The sequence below is a fragment of the Dromaius novaehollandiae genome, chromosome 1 (assembly GCF_036370855.1).
Source record: "Dromaius novaehollandiae isolate bDroNov1 chromosome 1, bDroNov1.hap1, whole genome shotgun sequence".
Taxonomy (NCBI): domain Eukaryota; kingdom Metazoa; phylum Chordata; class Aves; order Casuariiformes; family Dromaiidae; genus Dromaius; species Dromaius novaehollandiae.
Genome location: NC_088098.1, coordinates 155,722,750 through 155,747,087, shown reverse-complemented (window position 1 = coordinate 155,747,087; position 24,338 = coordinate 155,722,750). Strand labels below are relative to the sequence as shown.

At 41.4% G+C, this 24,338-nt stretch overlaps 1 protein-coding gene and 1 long non-coding RNA gene across 3 annotated transcripts in view; one reads left to right on the top strand and one right to left on the bottom strand.

Annotated features, from left to right (window-relative positions):
* Positions 1-18,912, top strand: part of COL4A2 (collagen type IV alpha 2 chain) — a 143,225-nt gene extending 124,313 nt beyond the window's left edge. For both annotated transcript variants that reach the window (XM_064504018.1, XM_064504013.1), the window contains exons 32-48: positions 129-272; positions 1,615-1,740; positions 2,103-2,284; positions 3,186-3,249; positions 3,771-3,845; positions 4,473-4,580; positions 5,523-5,630; positions 6,735-6,806; positions 7,216-7,341; positions 8,785-8,901; positions 10,510-10,671; positions 10,798-10,896; positions 11,626-11,772; positions 12,386-12,502; positions 13,329-13,520; positions 13,860-14,146; positions 17,222-18,912. In XM_064504018.1, coding sequence (XP_064360088.1) covers positions 129-272; positions 1,615-1,740; positions 2,103-2,284; positions 3,186-3,249; positions 3,771-3,845; positions 4,473-4,580; positions 5,523-5,630; positions 6,735-6,806; positions 7,216-7,341; positions 8,785-8,901; positions 10,510-10,671; positions 10,798-10,896; positions 11,626-11,772; positions 12,386-12,502; positions 13,329-13,520; positions 13,860-14,146; positions 17,222-17,476 — 2,381 coding nt within the window. In that variant the 3' untranslated portion in view covers positions 17,477-18,912. The remainder of the gene's footprint in view (positions 1-128; positions 273-1,614; positions 1,741-2,102; positions 2,285-3,185; positions 3,250-3,770; positions 3,846-4,472; positions 4,581-5,522; positions 5,631-6,734; positions 6,807-7,215; positions 7,342-8,784; positions 8,902-10,509; positions 10,672-10,797; positions 10,897-11,625; positions 11,773-12,385; positions 12,503-13,328; positions 13,521-13,859; positions 14,147-17,221) is intronic.
* On the bottom strand, positions 268-6,741 carry LOC135326199 (uncharacterized). Its single transcript, XR_010386784.1, has 3 exons — positions 5,641-6,741; positions 5,352-5,437; positions 268-1,131 (listed from the first exon to the last, which is right to left on the bottom strand). It is a non-coding gene; the product is annotated as an uncharacterized LOC135326199 (long non-coding RNA).
* Positions 18,913-24,338: the final 5,426 nt, after the last annotated feature.

Sequence of the window (24,338 nt, the reverse complement as noted above, 5' to 3'; positions counted from 1 at the left end):
CAAAACCAAGCGCTGCAGCGCTGACCTTTTCATATAGTTTTAGTCCTGCTTTCCTAGCTCACATTTGCATAGTCCACAGAAATCTGTTCGAGTGACGCAACAATTTTCTTCCCCTTTCTCCTTCAAAGGCCTGAGGGGTTCGCCCGGCGTGGATGGTTTCAAAGGCATGACAGGCCTGAAAGGCAGACCGGGAATCAAAGGAATCAAAGGAGAATTTGGCTCATTCGGCTTTCAGGGTGATAAAGGCGCACAGGGCTCACGAGGCTTTAAAGGTATTTACTTAAGGGTGTTACCGGTGTTTGCTTTTCACATATGAAGAACTATTTTACAAGGATACAAAGACGACAAAGACACATTTTTGACGCGGTAAATTTAGCTCAGAAATTCCTCCGTCTACTTCACACATGGGCCTCAGTCTGAGAGGCCTGGATTTTAGGCTCAAGGAGAGGTTGGTTGTCTGTGGATCTATAACATGATTAGCTTGGGGCCAGACACCTCACTGTTCAACTGAGCTCAGAGAGCGGCACCTCTAGACACATGCAGCACTTAACAGAGCTTTTTGCCAGAAAATGTGAGGTGATTTTGGGGAAAATACTCAGATTTTGCATCTTGAAGGCACCTAAAAATGTGTAACAAAGATCAAAGGCACAGCACTGAAATATTCAGAAAACTCTGCAAGCAAGTAGACAGGATTCAGAAACATAGCAATTAAAAAGAAATTAACACTGTAACTCAGTCCTCTTTTCCTTGCATAGAAATATCTTTAAATCCATTTTTTGCCACAAGGCCAAAATGTTCATTCTGGGACCTAGAGATAGATACTTAAGAAAAACTGGCCTGAAATTCATAGGTTGCAAAGCAGTGCTCCCGGTAATTCAGTGGAGACCTGAGCAAAATGCAACTAAGAAAACAGCACGCTGCTAGCTAAATGCGGGTTAACTTACATCACTTTTAGGCACCTCGCATCAAAAAAACCTGACTTAGTGAAGGAAAGATTTTATGGTATGCTATAGGTCAATATATGATCATAGGAGACAAGCTTATGTGGGTGGCCTGTCTCCCCCACAAAGAGACAGACACACAGTCTATTTGGGTTCTTTCTTCAGGGTATTTACTGGTGTCACTGGTAATCTGCAAAGAAAGAAAAGGAACAAAACAAATAACTTTTTACAAACCCAAACACTCTTCTGCCCAAGCCTGTCTGCTAAAGCCCTCTTTGCCTTGAGAGTTTCCCTTTCACAGGAACTAACCTACTTTTCTGTGCTTTCTCCAGTGTGTTTTTTGGCTTTTATAATCACATGATACCTAGCTGATCTGCTGAGAGGTAAATTATCTTTCAGAGAGGAGCCTGGGTCCAGCTCCCCAGAATTGTATGTACAACAGTTTAACTCAATTTTCTTTTTTTTAACTTTCTTTTTTTCATTTTTCTTTTTTTTATGTTTACCTTTTCTGCTGACATGTTGTATTGATACAAGTCCCTTTTTGTACAAGCAGGTTTTCCATAGCTTCCGTTAACCCCAAGACTTTTTGCTGAGTTTGTTCTTCTGTTCGCCCTTTTTCCAACACGGCACACCCGACTAGTTTTTCTAAATACGGTTGTCTTTTTCCCTTGAGGTGACCGTGGGGATCAAGGCCCCCCAGGAGAACCCCCAGCGCTTAAGCCTGGCATGCTGAAGGAAGTTAAAGGTGAAAAAGGAGAAGTCGGAGAAATTGGCACAAAGGGATTCTTTGGCTTGAAAGGTCAGTGTTGGAGCAAAATAAAGCAAGCTCATTCAGGGCTGTTGATCGGTGTCTAAATACTTGTCTCGTTTATTATTTTAAATATTCTTCACTCATACCACTGTGCTTCTGCCCACTCAACAAAATCCCTGGTAATAAAAGCTGAGCTCCTGGCTGAGGTTCACAGACAGCCAACCCCAGTGAAATCTTTTCTGTATTTACGCTACTTGTGTGCACTGCCTTTTTATACTAGAGCATTGCGGTGCCTCGTCTCTGTGCTTGGAGAAGGCCACCAGCATGGCATAACTTTTGCATACAGAGAATGCCATATCAGCCTTCCCTGCTTTTATATTTTAAGACATTTTTCTTTTTCCGCCCTGCAGGTAGTAAAGGAATGCCCGGCCTCCCTGGGAAGACGGGAACTCCCGGCTCCCCTGGGCATCCCAGTTACGTGGCTGGGGTGAAAGGAGACATCGGTGCTAAAGGATTCACAGGTCTGAAAGGGTATCCTGGTCAGTCTGGCTCTCCTGGCATCAGAGGCTTCCCTGGGAGCACAGGAGGCAGGGTTAGTTAATGCCCGAGAGTGAATAACAGTGTCCTTTCGCTGGCATTCGGCTTGCTTAGTGAACATCTCTCACACCTTTAAAACTCTGCCTGACAGCTAAAGTACAAAGGTACCAAATACAATAAAAATTGAGTAAAAGGGCCAAAGGTATAAGGCATCCTCTGAATCAAATGTTTTCCTTTGATCTTTCCACTGTTCATTAAGCAGTCCTAAGAATCGTTACCTTACTTTTCTCATTGGGAGACATTACCCAAATTTCAGACACCAGCTTTTAGCTGTTGACCCAGATTCTCCCTCCTAGCTCCTTGGTACTGTTACCATTGCTGCTGGTAAAAATCATTCTCAACACTAGACTTGCTCTTCCCTTTCTCTCAGGACTGATTGTACCACTGCTATAAATTACTCACTTGTTGTTACTCGCCTTAGAATACAAAGTCTAAGAATCTGAGCAATTCACCATGATCTACTGTGACAGCAAAATAAGTCACAATAAAAAAAAAACAAAAACAAAAGAGCCTTGCAAAAGGCCTAACAGCAGACTCACAGATACCTTTTACTTAATAGACACAAAAACTGTGTTCCTTTCTCAGGTACATTCACCTCTAGATTGCAATGGGACTTTTTCCTAACTGAGGGCTGCAGGATTCAAAACTGCCACTACTATATATGTATAATATAATGTTCCCAATTTCAAATGTAACTGTTTGCCAACACAACTTTTCACCTGGTTTGTGTTGGTTTGGTTTAACTGATTTCAGCCAAATGACTGAAATTAAGTACTATAGAAACTCAAAAATGGTAAATATAATGACCTTTTTTAATATTTCCAAACTGTGCTGCTTGGAAGGCTGAACAAACCTTCATCTTCATTAACTTTTGTCTGTCTTTCATCATGTGATAGGGAGAAAAGGGTATTCCAGGAATTTCAGGCCATTTTGGTACTCCTGGCTCACACGGTGAGATAGGTGAGTTTGTTCCCACATCTAAGCATGCTTTGTATTTGTTAACCGTCACATGCACAACATTAAGTTCTTAAGAGTCTTAGAGAGTCTTAAAACAGTCTTAGAGTATGATTTAGTAAATGAGTATATCGTACCCTAAGACTCTAAGTATGTCATACTCTAAGACTGTAGTAAGTGAGTATATCATGCTGTAAGACTGTTAAAACAGTCTTACAGCATAATATAGTAAATGTGGACATTTGTGAATAGGTTAATATTGTTAATGTTACATAATGTTAATGCAACATGTATTGCCCTTGAATAAATCCATCCCGGGGTGGAGTGCGGTGGGGGGAGGGTCTGTTCTAGAGACCTTATGTTTTCCGTTCTTTAACTTCTCCCTCTTATTTGATTTTATTACTTTTTTCTAGAAAGATAATGATTGGTGAACTTTGCCTTGAAAGCTACAACTTCTTCAAAATAACAGAAATTATTTATTTGAATTAAAGCTTTACTACTCATTTGTTAATTTTTGTTTGAAATAGGTGAGCCAGGAGAAACTATAAACTTACCAGGAATGCCAGGACTTAAAGGGGAAGCTGGTGTGCCAGGCTTCACAGGTATTAATTTCACAGTTACTCTGGATATATTATTTTCGTATATAAAAGTCCACAGAGGCAAAGACAGAGAGCTTCGCACGTGCTTTTGATGGCTGCAGAAGCTAGGTTCTCATGACGGCTCCCAAAGAGATGTATCTTTTCTTTATTGAAATGACTATGTGCTATGTTTACCTCTTAAACTGAAAGTGCAGGTATGGCAGTAAACATCAATCACATGCAACTCTAGTAAAACATTTTCATATAACATTTTGCCATTGTTGACAAAAGGAGCAATATCAAGGCCATAATTACGTGAGACAGGATGGCGGAGTCAGGTCTTTTTTTGATTGGATTGGTTAGGTCATGTATTAAAATTGGAGTTATCCCTGCACAACCAGCACACTTTAATAACACTGCCATTTTCCACATAATGTGGGTAGTACTTTTAAAAACAAATTTAATGACAGATTGGCTCACATGCTATGGAAGATTAGTTGTTCTCCCAGGCTATACAAGCACACTGACTAAGAAGAACATCTTTGCACAGCAAAGGGCAGGACCCATTCAGTAGGCAACTGATGTTATGCTTGTTAGCTTAGGGTCATATAGAAATTATTGAGAAGATATGTGGTTTTTGTATTGTTGCAGGCTTAAGCGGAGGCACAGGACAAAAAGGTGAAGGGGGCGATCCTGGTTTCCCTGGAATTGAAGGCCTCAAGGGCATCCAGGGTACCCCTGGCTCTGTGGGACAGGAAGGTAAAATATTCTTCTTATTAACTCCTAAGAATAAAACTGGTTGAGAAGGCAAAAAAACCTGTCTTCCCTCCAAAGAAAGTCATTAAGTTTTTAAAATATTGATCACTCTGTAAATTGGCAAAGATCAGTAAAAAAGATGTGGAACTGCCAAGAGAACTTATTAGGAGGAAATTTCAAAGGATGAACCCTGATCATACCATTTTTTCCTTTTTTGTAGTGATCATGTGTCTAGCCAAAGTGTTGTATTACTGGCATACTCAAGTATTCTAATGCTATCTATCTCAATACTACAAGGACATGGGCATTTCAATGCTCTTTTCTAACATAAATGAAATGAAATATCCCACAGGACCCAGTTATGAAGACTTTGAACCAGTTTAATTGGCTGACTGTACAAGAATATAGGGAAATGGAAGCCAGGTTCTGGTCTGGATCATGACTTGTGGCTTAAAAACATGTCTTGTTGTAGGAAGAGCATGAAAATGGTCTTTCAGATCAGCTGTTCCACATGTTTGTCATATAGGGTTTAGAAACTCCAGCTGAGACTGGAGTAGTTTTGGTAGGTACCTCCTTGAGAACAGTCCTAGTTGAATCAGCTTTCCATTATGAAAGGCTAAACAGATGGGGCAAAAGGGGAAACTGAGATGCACACAAATGAAATTACTTATTGTAAGTAAAATTGTTTTAATAAGAGAAGCCCACTATATTTCTCAAGTTGCCAGAGACATGAAATTTGCAATTAATTGTTTTTGCATACCGTGTCCCTCCTACCTTTTCTTTCCTGAGATTTGTTGCATTTGGATGAATGGTGTCATTTCATACAACAGCTTTAGGGTAAAAAGCCTTCATTTCACTACCTGTGAGAACGATAGCACAAGTCAGCATTTTGGGCTGTCATGTTTTAAGGACACTGATGAGCAATGTTTTATAATTGTTGTCTAGGTTTGCCGGGACTGGTCGGCCCGCCAGGGCAGCAGGGAAGTCCTGGGACCCCCGGCTTCCAAGGTGTAAAGGGAATTCCCGGCTGGCCTGGCTTACCCGGACAAGCAGGTATACGTACCACTCTAGCTACTCGGTCATTTCACTGTGAGCGCATGCTACGGTTCCTCTGGGGTGAAGAAGAAGAAAGGGGGCTTTTTGCAGTTCAGAGTGGCGTAGCTCCCTGTAATAAGCATTCATTGCTCGTGAAGTTCAGATGCATTAATGAAGACCTGTGTGATATACAGCACTAGAATATTAGAATGTGGCATTAGATAGCAAACAGTATGATTGTCCTATGTCATCACCAAAAACAGTTAACTGATCCAACATGTGTAGCTGGAAAGGTAAGTGACTTACAACTTGGACAGAATTCCACTATCAAAATATAGGCAATATTGGAAAATGAAACTGTTTATGTCACAGGTTACAGAATCTCTTTGGTCTGATCCCTTAATACCTGAAAATAAGAAGGTTTTTATCTATAAGGTAGCCAGAAATTGCCCTGTCTTTAGTGAGTTTCATCTATCTGAATCTGCATGAAATCTAAGACAATATGGTCATGAAAGCTGCCTTTATATACAGTGAAGAGAGGGACAGACACTTATGTTTGTGAAAGCTGAATTGTCCCCCAGAGCTATGTAGCTCTGTCCATTGATTGCAGAGATACCTGTCTATCTTAAACATCATGCTTAACTCTTAGACAGGTACAAATAGATGGGATAAATTTTACTTGTAACAGCAGCAGCTGCTATTAGACAATTTGTTAGTCTTTTTTTTTAATTGACATAGTGAATTTCTCCTGAAGAGAGGTTCGTTATAATCACATTTAAGAGTGTACAATTATGCCATAATTGTCTTGGTTTGAGGATTTTGGAAAACTATGATATTAACAAAATTGTGGTAGCAAGAGTAGAACTAATGGATTGTTACCAGACAGATCAGAATTTTTTTAAAAAAAATCTCATAGTTAGTTTATTAGCTAATACTAAAATTTGCCAATCAAAAAATATGGAGTGAGTGTATTTGTTTAATAAGCTTATTGTAATGAATTCATTTGCATGTAATATAAAAGATTTTGACACAGAATTGTATTTAATCAAGCACTTCAGTTTTTTGCCAAAGAATACATACCTATACAAACTATTAAGATAATCAAGTGTAATGTTTAAACAGGTTTACCTGGCTTAAGAGGAATCAGTGGATTACATGGTTTACCAGGTACTAAGGGCTTACCAGGATCACCAGGTAACTGAGAATTTTATTTGGCCTGTTTACAGGCACTTTATTGTGTTGGCTGTTACACTGCAAGTTTGATGTGTGAGATCTTTGCAAAGTGGCTTTCTTAACTGTGTCAGTGCAAAGCCCAGTGTGTGTGTCAGGCCTTGGTGGAATTTCCCCCATTATTGTGGGATCCGGCAAACAACTAAATATATTTTGCATGCTGCAACACAGGTGACTTTTAGACCACAACTTCAAATCATAATTCCTTTGCTCTTGTAAAGTGAAAGCACTAGGACTGTTAATTTTTTTTCCATTACAGGCTTATATATTTAGTCAAACAGCATTCTCTGTACATGTACATTGGCATACTGAGATATTATCACACCCAGAAACATTTCAGCTTTTTGTTTAATGGTAAACAATTCCATAACAGGTCCAGATGACTACGGCACTGCAGGTTTCCCAGGTATCATTGGTGACAAAGGGGAAGCAGGAGAACCAAGCAGAGTCGAAGGCAGCCAAGGACCTCCAGGCCAAAAGGGAGACAGAGGTGTTCCAGGTTTGTACTCTGGAGAATGGGATTTACTTATTTCTCATTCCAGCTGTGGGCGTGCAAAGTCTCATGAAATGCAGTATAGTACAGACAGCTCTATAGGGCATCTCCAGGAGCAGTGCCTGATGTGGGGAAGGCCATGATTTGGACTTATTGCCAGGACTCAGGAAGCCCTTGCTCAGAAGGGGAGACGTGTGTTGCTAAACACTGCACAAGCCGTCCCCTCCGCACGAGGCTGGGGCACCCCCAGAGCAGCAGCGCCTTGTAGCACCCACTGAGCTCAGCGCCCTGCGAAGGCTGGGGGCTGCCCGTGGCCACCAGCTCCCACGCTATTTTTAGATGTGTAAAGAGGCTTAAGTTACACCAGTGCCTATGGGATTTTTTTTTTTCCTTTTTGTTGCAAATCCTTCCATGTTTGTCTTTCTTCAGAAAGCCTCTCTGTCTGTCACTGCGTGATTGAACCCCAGATCCCCCCGAGCGCTGTCCGAGCACACAGCCCTTTGCTCGTGCCATCACCTCCCATGCTGTGTAACCACACAGCTTTCCTGCTCGGCCCCACTTGCTGCAGCAGCGATTATCCTCATGAGGGTCACCACCGCTGTTCTTCTCCCATCAGGGAGTCACCAGGCTGATGTTTTGGATGAATCAACTGACTGCAGGGTTTTTTTAAAAAAGTTTTCCAACATTTTGGCTCTGAAAGGAGTAAGGACTGGCATATGCATGAAACCATACTGCCTCTGCCTGCTTTTTTCAGTTGCTTATTCCTATTTATTTGTATTATGCTTTGTTATTACTAGCGTACTGTGTCTTCTCAAACACCACTCAAGGTTTACTGTCAAATCCGGGAAGAAGCAGCTATTTAGCTTATTTCACTCATGTTTGTTTGTCAGGATTAAATATTTATAAATTTTTATTAAAATACTGACTAACCAAAAGGGGTTTTATGGTTTCCTGACAACTTGCATCAGTCTTCCATTCAAAAGGATAATTTGTCATTAGTGGGCTGATTAACAGTTTTCGTCTAGGGAGAATTTCCATGGATTCAGATTATTTTGTTTTAGTTGAACCAAAAAAACCTAAAGGTCTGTGATCCCTGACGCCATAGGACACAGAAGTACAAAGCTGCTTTGTCTTCTGCTTCATATAGCTAGGATATTATGAGACAAATTTTTACCTTGAAAAAATATTTTACCTGGAGGCATAAGATTATTACCACAGTGAGATGTAGTTAGCTATCCATAGAGCTTTGGAGCAGATCTATTTTTTTGTTTTTTGTAAAAAAAAACCTGTGCAACATAGTCTGAAAAAAATAAAACAAAAATCAGTGGGAGTTGCAGGTGTTTTTCATTTTGAAAATCCTACTCTCCATACTTTGTATCAGGTGAGGCTGTATAATTGCAGTTGTGCATTTTCCCTTGCAGTGCTGATTATTTATTCTCTTCCTTTCAGGAACCCAAGGACCCTTTGGCTTTCCAGGGGAGGACGGATTTCCAGGGCTTCCTGGGATTTCAAATATATCAGGATATCCTGGTGATAAAGGATCTCCAGGTCTAGATGGAGTGCCAGGTAATTCATGCCTTGCGCCCCTCAGACAACAATAGAAGGTTAAGTACAGTGTTAGCAACTGCAGTCATTGTGATTTTAGTCTTGATTCAGTAAAGCACCCCTATTAAAGGCAACACAAAAGTACATGTCTCAAAACTCCATGAATAAGCTTTAGAGAAAACTCACGGCATATAAAATAGGGATAAAACTATCAAATGCAAAAGATAGTTCCTCCGGATTGTCTTAGAGGGGTTTGATTTTCATTCAAATAACAGATTTAATGATCCAGTTTTCTCTAATGATCTAATTTTCTTTAATGATCCAACTTTCAGAAGTATTACGCTAACTTAATACTTTAAAATCTCAGATCGGTTGCAGACTTGCAAGCCTAGTAATGTTATCTTAATCATTCACCAATTTTTCCTACATGAAATTATTAGGCAAACTATATTATGTGGGAAAGCATTAGCTCTTCTTCTTTCTAAAACTCCATGCATGAGCCTGCTTCTCTCATATACATGGGACAATCAGTCTGTGGCTCTGTATATTTGGAAGCTGATATACCTGTTGTTTGTTGGACTGCACAATTATTTCAAACTTTAGTGCTACAGTGAAGTGCTTGTAGCAGGAGTTACAGGTGTCCCAGTGTCACCTTTATATGACATATGGAAGTTTTATTGTAAACTCAGCAAAAACTTTAATGGGTAAACTAGCTGGGAAACGAAGAAAATATCTAGGTTTTCAAATGCAAAGAGAACGTTAGTTAGCCTAACTTTGGATACTGCTTCCCACTCCCCCAGACTGTCGCTGGGTTAAAAAAAAAAGAAAAAAGGCAGTCAGGAGAGTAAGCACCAAAACACCATCTCCCAGCTGAAACGCTGAGATAGACATCATGCTCTCTTACTTGGCCCAGTGCATCTCTCATTCTTATCCACAGATGATCCAACTTTAACAGGCAGGGCAACAGGTGCCCCACTCAAAACCTTGGTTAGGAAGTCCCTCTCTCTCCTTGGAAACAGGGTTCAAATCTACATCTCACATCAGGTAGAGGAGGTAACTGAACAGAAACCTGCCAGGTTCAGCTTTAGGCAATAGGTAATTCTGGAAAAAAATGCTGTTCCCATAATTTTCAAGACAGAATGAAGTAATTATTTATATCCAGATGTTCAACTGAAGCACTGAAGTGGAACTATAAGTCCTCACCTTATTTACAACCAGGCCCTGAGTCAGATACCTCAGTGCTGTCTGGTTTCTCTCTAGTTACTTGGACAATTTAGGACACCACAGGGAGGCACTTAGTGAAGGGGGCATTTGCTGGGGAAGGGGAGCTCATCAAAGGCTGTATCTCAGTGGGCACCTCAGTTCTGCTGCAGTCTGGCTTTAGATGACACTGTGCTTTATGGGATTTAGCTCTAATTCCTTTGCCACTGTAGCAGTCAGGCATGCCAGGCTAATAGCAGGAGTAGTAGGAGTGCCGAATGAATCTACTGGGGCACTAAGCATTAGCTCCCTGCTTAAAATAAAGAAATAAAAGCTGACAGAGTACAATTAGATAGCACTGTTAGTTCTCCCTATGTCCAGGTCTTAAGGCAGTATAATCAGATTACAACCCCAATGTGCTCTAAACAGGCTATCCAGGACTACAGGGGCAGCCTGGGATACCGTCTCCACCGGGAAGCAAAGGAGAAAGTGGACAAGCAGGTGTGAGTGGACAAATTGGCCCAAAAGGAATTAGAGGTGATCCTGGACCAACAGGGGAACCGGGCGCTCCAGGGTACCCAGGACCAAAAGGTAAGAGTGGGGAAGGCTGGTCATCTGAGGGCCATTCTGTGCTACTGCAGATTTAATAGCATAACTCTTGAATTCACATGATCTGCATTGAAATGCAATAATGTCATATGTCATTTTGCATTAAAGGTCGTAAGGGTGAACAAGGTGTCATTGGCTTTATGGGCACAATAGGATTTCCAGGTGATTTGGGACCCATCGGACCCAAGGGGGATAGAGGAGTTACTGGTGAGTAAAGACAATCAGATGCTTGGCTCTTTCTAAACTACTACTTTTGCAGCTACACAGAGCTGATGTGACTGGCCCTGCTTTGAGTAGGAGGTTGGGCTGGATGCCCTCTGGAGTCCCTTCCAACCTACATGATTCTCTGTGAACCCTGATAAATTCCAGTGGACAGGTACCTGAATTTAACATGGGTAGTTTACTGTTTGCCTCAATTAAATTTATTTTGTGCAAGGTGCCAACTTCAAATTCAGAGCCATTTTTGGAGGGGGTGGGGAAGGAAAGGAAACATTTGTGATTTAAACTAACACTTGTACCAAACCTGCAGACTAGGCCTACTGGATATTTAGAAATATTTAAAAAATCCCTCTCTCCATGTATACCAACTGTCATGTACTTATGTCTCCAGACACTCACCAAAAGGTGATGCTGTACCTCCAAGTGCTGTTCGCTGTGTTGGGGGAATGTCACAACTTCCTATGTCATAACTAAGGAAGCAGTAGCATCATTGATTTCTTTTCGTTTATCTTTATGCTGTCCAAGAAAAGACGCTCCCCATCGTCACACACATTCCTCCAGTACAGTAAATATAGCTGCTATACCCAAGGTGATGAAATACAGACAATGATCCCTTTCTCACATTTGCAGCCAAGCAACAGCAAGTCTGTGGATGAAAGCACACTAAGGAAATTCAGGGCTTTTTGTCAAACTGTCTCCTCTTGCCTCCTATCACAGGGTTTCAAGGGCCTCCAGGCTCTCCTGGGCTGCCCCCGCTTCCCCCAAGATTGGTTGCTGAGCAAGGTTCACCAGGCCCCCGTGGAAATATAGGATCCCAAGGAAGCCCAGGAGACATGGGACCTCAGGGCCCACCAGGCGATCCAGGTAGGAGTCACACGCTCAGAGGAAGTCTCGGTTCCCCTTAGAACAATGAGGCCGTCAGAGCACTGCTTTGGCTCTCTCCAGTGCTACGTCCTATGAGTCAGAAAGGACAGTAAAATTGAGGTCTTTCAAAGTTAGGGGATTGGCTTTCCTCTTCCTTGTCCTAGCATTCAGAGTGTAACTAGGACAGGAGAAAACTTTGGCAACACTCACATAACCCAAGCAACATCAGACGAGGATCTCATTTAAATCCAGACTGAAAGTCTCTGATGGAATCAGGTGCATCCATGAGAGCATGCTTTGACCCAGGGAAGGTAATGCAGTTAGTGATGCGCAAACCTGATGCAATGCATCAGGCCTACTGGCCCCATCAGGGATGTGTGGTGCTAGCAAGCATGAAAGGTCAGAGTTGTGGGGTTCACATAGTCTTGATCACTGCAGCCTTTTCCAGTGAAATCAGTGCTCTTTGCCTGAGCCAGAACCATAGAATCTTGCTTTTAATGTAAACTGGTAAACCTGGCAGATAGGGCTGAACATGTGCAAGTAAAGCAATTTAAAGTGGGTAGCATGTGTCTGTCACTGCAGTCACTGTGCTCATTAACTTTGTTGCTGCAAGGTTTCAGAGGCGCATCCGGGGACCCAGGACCCCAGGGCAGGGGCGGCATTCCAGCTCCTCCTGGCTTCAGAGGGGAACAAGGAGCAACAGGGTTTCAGGGCCCGGTAGGATTTGAAGGTGAGTCATGTTGCACAAGCTCTTCTTCTCCCTTTCCTATTTCACTGCCATAAATGGTTCTGTAGCTACTGTATCACTGGCCGGGGGGGAACAGTTTATGTCTTCACAGTCCTTTCATAAGGTACCGCTGACTAACTTTTTAGGGAGGTAGTTTAAACCAAAGTTTTCAGAATAAGTTTTGTTAGAAGCAGAGCTCGGTGCATTCATGTGAGTAAGTTTGTTCTAATCTGAGTATATGTTTATACTTGTTGTCTCTAATAATTTCAGCCTAGAGTTTTACTAGCAGTTACATTCATGTAAATAAATGTTTGGATAGGTGATAGGTAATGTATAAGGGAACGTATTTATAAAAGAAATATCTGTGCGCTTATTCAGTCAAAGAGAAACATGCCATCTTAACTAGCTAAAGCACACAGGGGGAAAAAAAGTGTTTGCAGAGCGTAGTTTTAACTCTATGAAGCAAATGCAAGAAACTCAAAAAACATTGGTTAATCTTGAATGAGTAAAATGTTTTTAAGGAAAAATATGTTCATCTGTATTCTATGAGGGATGCTAACATTCATCAGAACCTTATATGTGACTTTCCCTGTCTCTGATAACGAAGTATATCATTTAGAAACCAGGGAGCCTAATCCAGCACCCATCAACTTCATAATCAACTGCATTAATTCTACGACTGCAGCTGTTTTAATAATAATTTGCCATAAGAAGATGGTATCTTGCAATTGAGCTTTGTTTATAGGCAGCTTAGCTGAAACATCAGCTAGTATCAGCACATTTGTGGGATCTTGAAGTAAGTTGTATTATTTTTTTCCCCTCCTCTAAGGTCAGCCAGGCCGCCCCGGTAGCCCTGGGCTGCCAGGCATGCCAGGTCGCAGTGTTAGCATTGGCTACCTGCTGGTGAAGCACAGCCAGTCTGAGCAAGAGCCAATGTGTCCAATTGGTATGAACAAACTCTGGAGTGGATACAGCCTACTGTACTTTGAAGGACAAGAAAAAGCACACAACCAGGACTTAGGTACGTCTACATTTCCCAGGAATTACTAGCATCAGCAGAAGTCTCCGTTCCATATCCTCTGACTAAGGAAAAAGAAAAAAAAAAAAGAGAGAAAATTGGGACTGTGGCAAATAGGCTTAAGAAGCACCAAAATAAGATAAAAATTGTATGTCTGCATATAGTGCCCCTGGGAGAGATCCTGCAAGTCATTAGGGCTGTTTGAGGGGAACTGTAAAGCCAGGGAAACGTTATGGCACGCAGGGTTTTACTAACGCACACTTATGAAGGTGCAGGAAACTGAAAAAATGCATCGTCTTCTGTGAGAATGGATAGCCATAATTTTTTTTTTTTTTTAAACAGGACTGGCTGGTTCGTGTTTGGCTCGTTTTAGTACTATGCCTTTCCTCTACTGTAACCCTGGAGATATTTGTTATTATGCAAATCGAAATGATAAATCCTACTGGCTCTCAACTACAGCACCTCTTCCAATGATGCCTGTGGCAGAAGAAGAAATTAAACCATATATCAGTCGCTGCTCCGTTTGTGAGGCCCCAGCTGTGGCCATTGCTGTCCATAGCCAAGAAGCTTCAATACCTCGCTGCCCTGAAGGCTGGCGCAGTTTGTGGATTGGATATTCCTTCCTTATGGTATTTGTTCTCCAATGTTACACTTTGTGTGGCACTAGGTTTTAAGTGTGAGCCTTAGATACTAGTAAAACTGTTATGTTTTAGGTCCAGTAACACCAAAACTATTCGTTGTCCTGAGGAAGCAGGACTACAAAGCTAGTTTCTAGGAAACAGATGAGAAACAAAATTTTTTGAATTGCAGAGAAAATTGCCTCTTTGTCAGAATAGTATCTGTAGTCCTTACTTTATAGACAGAATTGTGTCTGAGAGCAGAACAGATGGACAGCTGTGGATAAGCAAATAAAAATGCACTGAGGTGCAACATTAGCCTACAAAGCATTTTCACATCTAGAGGAAAAGTGGGAGATACTGATATGTATCACTATTAAGAAACCAACCTGGAAAACAAAACAAACAAACAAAGCTTTTCTCTTCCTTTTGGTAACTCAGAATCACTGATGTTTGGTAGAGAATTGAGAAGCTAAAATGTTTCACCTAGTCTAGAAAGAAAGAGACAGTTTCCTTGTTGTTTTTAAAACTAACATTGTATCTCCAATGGCAACAGGAGCTGTATATATCCTGTCGCTCATAGAATCTCTTAAATCTTGTGATTTTTTAACTAGGAATGGAATCTTATGGGAAAGCTTAGCAGTACATGTGCACTAGGAGACCTAATGAAGGGCCACCAGCTTGCTCAGCTCAAACTCAAAACTGTTACCTGTGGGAGCTAGACTGTACAGAGGAATCACGTAAGCACCCAGAAGAGCTAATACACTAAACAGCAGCTAGCATATGTTCATGTGAACAATCTGACATATGTTCACTTATCTGACTTGCTTGCTGTAGACTAGAGTCAAAACCTGCAACAGCATGCCTGTCTTAGAAACTCAGTAAACGCTGGACTGAATGCCCAAGTAAACAAAGTTAGAAGAAAGAAAAAGATTTCTCTAGAAGAAAACATCACAGAAAAACTTTAGTCAGCCTTTCCTATGAATCATTTATGTGGCAAAAGCTTTAATTTTTCAGAAATAAAAGTAAACAGCAAGCTGGTATTTTCCATTTAGTTACAGAAAAAGTTTTGAGAAAAGGCAGATAAAATTTTTGACCAGCCCTACGCTTGACCTTTCTTTTGCTTCTGTAAAACACATCTGATACCAATCTCATAATTAATCCTTGGAATGCTTGTGGAGTAGCTAAACATTTGTAAAGCCCTGTGTAAATAGCGAGCATTGTTAAGGGCAAAGTTGTCACCTTGGCAAGAATTGTTTGCTAGGACAAAGTCTGCCAGTACCAAGGAACATACATTGAGAAGAGTTTCAGAAGATAAGTTTTCACATTTTTCTCAGCTAGTGTTCAAAGCAAATGAAGTGTTTGGTGTACCCACTAAGTGAAGTTTTTGCTTCTTGTGCAGAACCTCTGAAGGAAAAGTACACCCATTCACAGTTATCTCAGAGTACATACTGTTTTGCTTCCTTGGCTGAAATTTGTCACCTCCTTTCCCTGCGTAAGGGCCAGTCGTGAAGGGAGTAGTCATGGGCCCTTGCCCAAGCAGCCCTGCAAGGTCAAAAAGATTTCATGTAGGAAGGACACTGCATTATAATGTGTCCTTAAAAGGTAGGGTGGTATAAGCCTTGCAGAAGAATAAAAGCCATAGCCAATAAAAGAATAGATATTACAGAAATTACAGTGGGAGATTGTACACTGAGCGTAGTAATGCCAAATTCATTGTCAAGCAGGCTTGCTCCCAAGCTGGTGCTCAAACAGCATGGGAAGTTGGTACTAACTGCTCTCCAGCTCCCACTGCAAAAGCCTCAAAGCTGCTAATAGTTTATCCCTTGTTCTTACAAGCTTTGTTCTTCCAGAGGGATAAAGATTAGGTTAGCTCCTGAACTTCACAGCTTAGCACAACAGCCTTTCAGTTTAGCATCATCTTGAGAATTTGCAAGAAAGCTGATGCTTGTCACTGGGCTAAAAAAAGGCAAAAAACCGCCCCCCCCCCCCCCACACACACACACCCTAGACCTCAGCAACATATGACACCAGCCAAAGATCAGAGTCCGTTATGCTATTAAAAGGTGGCCACTTCTGTTACTAATTTATATGAGCACAGTGGGCCTGTGCAGCGTAAGCCAAGCAGTTAAGGTGTACACCTTTGTTCATACGTGAAGAATAATACGGTGTTTATTAAAACAAAGGCAGGAAAACATATTGAATGTGCCCAATAGATTTGTCCCTATATTTGCAAAACTATTGATCAACTTTATTCTCAGGCTGCTTTATTTATATCTCGAATTCCTTCACTTTTTAAACAGAAAGTTAAATGGCTTCATTTAAAAATGCAACTGTATGGTTCTTAAAGGGAAACTGTCTTTTTTTAGAGATGCCTTTGACAAAACAAAAGTAGGTAACATTCAGTTCATTACCACAGTGCATGTTAAAGGTAACAGTTGAGTGGTTTAGAGAAGCATAATTTTGGTTTATTTTGCTGTTAATGAATGTGCCATAGAGGGGATTATTTTTTGGAATAGTGGCTATTTTTTCCCCACTGTGCTCTTCCTATGTGATGCAGAGTATTAAAGACACTATGATAAGGAAAATTCCAATTAAATATATGGGAGAAGAAATTCTTCTCAGTGAGGGTAATCAAACACAGGAACAAGTTGCTCAGAGAGGTTGTGCGATCTCCATCCTTGGAGCTATTCACAACTTGACAGTGCCCTGGAGCAACCTAGTGCAACTTTGAAGTTGACTCTGTTTTGAGCAGGGGATTGGCTGAAATGACCTCCAGAGAGCCCTTCTAACCTAAATTATTCTCCAATTCCAACAACTTCTTCCAACAGTGACAATCTTAAGATGTTTGTCAGAAGAGTTTCAAGTGACATCACCATATGAAATAATTCCTTTGCATAGATAAAGTATAGCCAAACCCTTAAGTTTTACCTAGGTGTAAGATTAGCCCTCTCTCTGCTTCTAAGGTTCTGGAGATAAGAATTAGGAGCAATTCTACTCTGTTTTTTTCCCCTTTTCCCATTTGCAAGTTTTTGACAGCATTGCCTGAGGTTATACTCTGAACGCAACCCTCCTTCTCTCTTTTAGCACACTGCAGCTGGTGATGAAGGTGGAGGACAGTCACTGGTTTCTCCCGGGAGCTGCCTGGAAGATTTCAGAGCTACTCCTTTCATCGAATGCAATGGCGCACGTGGAACTTGTCACTACTTTGCAAATAAATATAGCTTCTGGCTCACTACAATTGACCAGCCGTTCCAAAGCAAGCCCTCAGCAGATACCCTCAAGGCAGGACTCATCCGAAGTCATATCAGCAGATGTCAAGTCTGTATGAAAAATTTATAGAAGTCCTTCACAGTATGAGGAACCTGTTTGTACCATGGTTCTCATACAGTGAAACCTTCTGTGATGTTTAGACGTTTGAATAAATCATTTGGTGCTTTTTTAACTTATTACCTCATCCCTCGGTGCAACACAAATTAAGTATAACACACATACATAGTGCTGTGTTATCCTACTATACAATATATATTTTTTGCTAGTCTAACATGATGTCATTTGGCAACTGATACAAGTACTCTCAGCTTTGAAACACCAAAAATATTCCAATAATAAATGGTTACTTTGGTCAGATACCCACTACATTTACTCTAAGAGAATATATGTATCTATTCTATTAACTGTATTTGTCACAACAGTAAACACTAACAGCTGTAGTTTGCTCAAACAATTAATGTACAGTGATCAAAACAAGTGTTAAACCCTTGCAAAATACTGAAAGTATACTCCGGAAAAGGCTTGTGTCCAGCATTAAAACCTAACTTTGATGTCAGTATTTTCTGTGTGGGCATTTCAAACAAACCCAAAACAATCATCTTTTTGCTGTATTTTTTTTTTCAACTCTGACCCCACTTAATCTCCTTAGCATTGGCAATAGCAGAGAAGCCCACAGGTGTTCCAAAAATTAGCAGCCACTAAATACAATGCTCTTCTTTTGATTAGACTTCATGATGAAAATCAGCATATTATTTTACAAACCTGATTAATTTTTCTAGACATATCCCAGGCCAAAGGATCACTAAAATGCTCTCCTGTGTTCCTGTTCTGAACGTTCATTCTGTGTCACACTACGCGTACAGTATCAACACAGTATTTTTTGCATTGCAGCTTTTCCCCTTTGAAACCAAGCCAGTCACCGCAAACAGATTTTAATTGTGCACTGCTGAAACAGTTATTGCATGTAGGGTAGGTTTTCCAAGAGGGTGTATTGCTCAATGACACATTATCTTCAAATCCAGACCTTTCAGACCTGCCAGTTGCCTGTCCTGAAGGCACGTAGTCCTGGTGACTGGAGACATAGCAGTATGACGACCAGAGTACATCCATCCTTGGAAAAGTAGGGGAGAAGGAAGCAGGTATCTGTTTGACACCATCTTTTCCTATAGAGAACCACGCTACTGCATGCCAGGCTAAATGGCCAGAAAAGATGCTCTTTCCTTCTATAAAAAGAAGGAAAGTTGTCTGTCACTGCTTCCAGAGAGGGGAAAAAAAAAAAAAAAAAAAGAAAGAAAGGAATCAATTTCAAACCACTCATTTGCTTCCTATTCACATAAGTCTGGTTATATGCCTGAACACTTAAAAGTGAAACTGAAGAGACTTTTAAAAAAATGATGATTTTTTTTTTTCAGCAGTTCACCTCTCTCCTGCTTTGGGTGTCTGTTAGCTTTTCTAATTACATTCCATCCTTGCTGTGTCATAAATAAAATTTGGTTTTTTCTACACCTCTATTTGTTGACAATTTCTATTTTATAAACTACTTTTTTCTATCAAATACGTATTGATTACTCTTTTGAATTACTTTACTTGCACCTAAGGCAGAAAAGAAGCATGGCCAAAAAACTCTTTCCACTGAAATTTGAACTCTTCAACCAGTTATACACTTGTTTTTCTCATGGCACTTACAAAAGATCTAAAAAGGAAGTTGTGTTTCTAGAATTGCATATTTAAGCTGAACTACTAAGTATTTCATCTGTTGTTAGGCAGGAAAAATTGATATGTTGCACTTTAAAGTGAATTATTAATCATGTTCTACAACATTCAAGAAACCAACATTAACCAAACTTAACAAGTTACCTCTGCAAAATGTAGAAAGTATAAAGTTCTGAGCTAACACACTTTCTAACTCAGATTAGTTGTACAGATGTATCCACGGAGAAATTACTGAGTGACAGCAGATCCTGAAATCAGCTTTGTGGCCATCTATATGCATAAAAGGCATCCTCCTAATGAGCATCACACTACTATTTGTTTCAGCTAAATAAAATGCTCAGAATTGGAAACATATTGGAGGCAACATTAGCCAAAGCTGTCCCATATTTGCCAATCGCTTTAAATTACATGTGGCAATAACAAGTGCCCTAGAATCATCAATTTACCTCCTCCAGGTCTTGCTGGACATTGATGATTGTGGGATGATCAAACATTCATCACTTAAGACTTTTACAACATGCACTTCTACTGTGCAATTCTGCACAGTAAGCATTTTAAGGGAACTCATGCAGAGGTTATGCAAATCTGTAAAAAAAAATAAATAAATAAATAATGGACAAGAGTTAGTTATTTGGATTTTAGTGGCTAATATGTTGCCTAAACTTTCCATGCAGTTAATTTTTCTGCATGTAAAACAGAGGTTTTCTCTGAGAGTTGCTTTAATTCTTATTTTTCTCTGACATCATATACTCCGTTCCTAACGAGTTTGTTCAGCACAGTATCAGTACAGCATTTGAGCTAAGAAGTCAGGCACATAGTTCAGAGAATGAAAAAAAAAAAACAGTAATCATGCCATGCAGACTTGAACTTTTGTATTTCACTTTTGTACATCATGTACTTCAGTTCTGTGTACTTATATCCAAGTTCTCCAAAGCATGCTTAATCAATTTTTTTTAAAAGGGGAGGGAGCTGGCAAACAAAAATGCATGGACTACTTCAAGAAGCCAGAGGATTTCACCCTGAGAGCTAACCTTGAGCACACTACAGAGCACTGAGGAACGCTAACTCACTCAAATCACTTCTTAGCCACAAGTTTGCATCCCCAAAGCACCTACTCTCAGAAAGTTAAAACATTTTTATACAGAAAAACACAGCTACAACAAAAGAGAACCATCTCTTCACTGAAGCATGGAGCTCCAGCCCTGGGATGGAAAAACCACAAGTGTTTTGCCTGTTCCTGATATCAGTCAAATCTTTTGCTTTAAAACATGCTGTTGGTTTCCTACACCTTGCTTTTGGAAAACATCCTAAGATGTAACATATTCCTGAGCCCGGAAACATCAAACAAGATTACACTCCCCTTGTGTAGGGATAGTGCATCAGTTTATTGGCATTTGTATAGTGATATCAATGTAACTATGTCTGTTTACACCAACATTTTTCTCAGAGTGTATTGATCAAATCTGCCAAGTCTGTTTACAGACAGTGCAGTCAGACTTGTCCAAGGCAGCCAGAAACAGAAAATTAGCAAACTGCAAGCAGTAAACGTGACCCTCTGACAGCAGGTGTCAAATAGCTACTAAAACAGAGTTTACAGGGCCACAGCTTTACAAGCTTTGGCTGCATCTCATCTGGACGCTGGAGGTTTGAGACTTGCCTTCGCCGCTTTACCCTGATGCTGCCTCCGCGACATGTACTTGTCATGCTTTAAATTTGCACACAGATGCTCTCGGGATGTCTGCTAGGCAGCCTGGCAGGGTGCATGAGGGAATTAACCCCGAGTATCATCACCATGCCACGAGGCCAGAGGAGATCGCTGCTCAAGCGCCGATGAGCCTCCCCCTTGCGCTGGAAGGGCAAAGCTACCTTAAAATCATGAGATATTTGTGGTTGGAAAAGGCCTCTGGATGTCCCCTGGTCCGACTGCCCTCTCGCAGCAGGGATGCTGGGAAGTTAGCTCTTTCCCAGTGAGCAATTCAGTCTCCCAAAGCTTGAAACAGCAGCAGAGGTCCTGTGCACCCCAAACGAGCCCAGCAGCTGCCACGCCGCAGACGCAGAGCGCAAACATCGCTTTGCAGCCCAGCTATCGCTGCTTCAGGTAGTGCAAACCTCACTCAGCGGCAGCCCCAGTTACCGCTCGGGGCTGGGGGCATTGCCGGATGCTGTCGTCTGCACAGACCGAGCGAGCGCTGGGAGGTTGTGGGTCCGAGCAGGATAGCAGTTAGCCTCATCTCCTTACAAGAAAGCCTGGCCACAAAAGGAACAAATATCTCGCCGAGCCCCGTGAGCAGGGAGGGTAATTCCAGAGGGGAAGTAACGCAGACAGCCGCATTTTCCACCAAACCCGCTCATGCTCAGGACATGGGTGAGGGCACAACCACGTTGAAACAAATGATGCAACAACTCTGCCACATTCAGAGCCATTACAGGGCATTTTGGAGATTCAGACTCTTATCACGGCATGCACACCCCCCCCCACCCCCAACACACACACACCAGGAACACCCAAAACTCAGCCCATACTGACCCCAACAGGGCTTTACCAACTACCTCAGCCTTGCACTGCTGGCACCTCAGAGAGGGTGGGAAGCACAGCATCACCTTCCCAAGAGTCCCGCAGGGCAGACAGGGCTCGGGGAGCGGCTCGAGGGAAGGGGACAGGCTGTGGATGGGTGCCAGTCCAGCAAGATGCATCCCAAAGAATGTTCCAACATGCTACCTAAAGGCTAGGGGGATCTGAATTTTCAACACGGGGAGAACATTTGAGCTCCTGAGGCAATTCAGTTATGTTGCATGGGCAGGCCACTTCAATACAAACAGCAGAACTTGTAGGTGCTAAGCCATCTTCTGTCCCGTTTCCATCCTCCTCATAAGCAACCACCAGCAATAACATCTGCTACAGTTTCTGCATCAGTGGCATCCCTGATTTTTTGTAGCAATATTTAAAGAGCCCCGCGCACCACAGAAGAGCAGTAGTTCTCCAGTATTGCTTGACTTTTGTCTAGCTCATCCTTTGAGACCGTCACTTTTACAAATGAACCACACAAGTATAATTGACTTAAACAAGGAAGGAGTTGTTCCCGAAAAATACTTAGCAAAATGACTGTTGATGCAGGTTCTAGCACACAGGCACAGCCTATGGCATCCTATCAGATGGCACACTGCTATTCAAAAGCAAGTATATTAACTGTTAGGTCAATATTAAGACCAAAAAAAAAAAATAGAACATGTGTGCGTTAGTGCCATTTCCTCAGCTATTAGTCCCTATGCGTCGGTAAACCAAGCAGAATTTTTCCAGTAGAATGGTGTAGTATGAGGGAAAAAAAAATGCCTTTAGCAGTGCTGCGATATCAGGATGCAACTGCAGAAGCAGCAGGGGAATGAATGAATTAATGTTAAGACAGTTAAATAAGCACAAACCTAAATGGTTTGATTCCAGAAACAGGAGCAGGCCAGACTGTAATACTATTCCTCCATGCTGTTAAAAAAAAAAAAAAGGAAAAGAAAAGAGAGAGAGACAGACAGACAGACAGACAGCACCACTACACAGGAAAAAAAAAAACTGTATACTTTCAGGTAACAGGGCTCTCTAAGCACAGGCACAACTACTGCAGATACAGCACCAACATAGTGCTGTAAAATGGAGCTCAGCTGAAACAGTTTAAATTACTTTTTAATCTATCTATCCATCTCTTTCCTACATCAAACTCCAGAAACCTTCAGGTTTTGCTTGAAGGCACAGACTTGGAAAAGTAGTAAAGAAATGGGGCTAACATGCACCTTTAACAATCCGCATTTCCTCCAAATTTTTCACTAACAACTCAAGTATTACTTAGTATGCCAGGTTCAGCTGTGCAACCCCATTATCCCTCACAGGCTGGCACACCTAGATGTTTCTAAAGGAACAGCAGCACCTTCTGAGCCCTGTATATCCAGTTTCTCCAGTGCTGGACTTGCCACAAACATGTTGGCATATTGCTTTGGTTATGAATAAGACTGAGGTTTGGAGCCTCTTTGCCTTTTCCCAATCCTGATGAAAGACTAGATACCACAGCCTTGAAAACTTGTTACTAGCTAGGAGGTTTTTGTTTGTATTCAGCTGGGTTTTGAACACCACAGAGCATGTGCATTTAAGTATCTGGCAAATTAGCTGGCATTAAATTGTAGATCCCTAGACAATCCAATGGGTGACAAAAGGAACCATTTTAAATGTGACAGAGGTTTTTCCTCAAGAGCCATTATTCCTCATCACATTTAATATGTACTGTGCATAATCTTGAAAGGGGAAGATGAAACTGCTTTGACCTTTAGCTTAGTTTCTCTGCAGCAAGTTGCTCAATAGCACACATTTTTGAAAAAATGTTTTAAAAGTGTACTCAGTAATAATTTAATTATTTGTTTGGGAATTGTCTCCATATGCACTAAACAACTGAGTTGAGTGGGACAGAGAAAGGGAATGGCCAAACATGAAAACAACCAACCCTTCATCTTTAGGAACTGATCCCAGAAGAATTCATAGGAAGAAACAGGGCTTGCCCCATAAAAACTTGCAGAACTGGAAACACAGGAGCTGCCTTTTTCTTTTTTTCTTTTCCTTCCACTTAACTGACAGTTCTTCACTGTGGCTATGTCGTCTCTGTGTGAGATCCTGGGTCACTGCACATGTTCACTTTGTAGCTGAGAGGGTTGGGAAGCGCTAGGAGTAGTGTTAGCCCGTTGTCTTCACTGCAGCAAGAAGAGAAACCACACACCTCATTAGTGTGTCTTTGTGCGCCTTACTACTGCACAAAAGGCAGTTTCTCTTCCCTTCTTACAGCATTAGCCTGCTTCACATCAGAAAATGCCAGTCCTCACTTCCCTCCAGGTAGAGGCAATGTCACGCATAGCTGCCGAAATCAAAGCTGCAGCCTCTCCTGGACACAACTATGGAGTTGGCAGGGAGAAGGAACACAGGTATTGAACATGCTGGTATCATATAGGCATCATAAAGAGGTATCTGCAAAAAAAAGGCAAAATAAAGTCCGATCACAGTTTCCTTCCCTCCCCACAAACTTTGCAAGCCACATTAAAAATAATTACAGAAATGAAAGAAAATGAACAGGAAACCTTTCCCCTGCAACTTACAACTAAAGCAGCAAGATACATGACGCTGCCCGTTAACACATGAAAGCCCCCAAAGGAAGCAGAATTCACATTAATAAAGTCTCTGCATGAATAG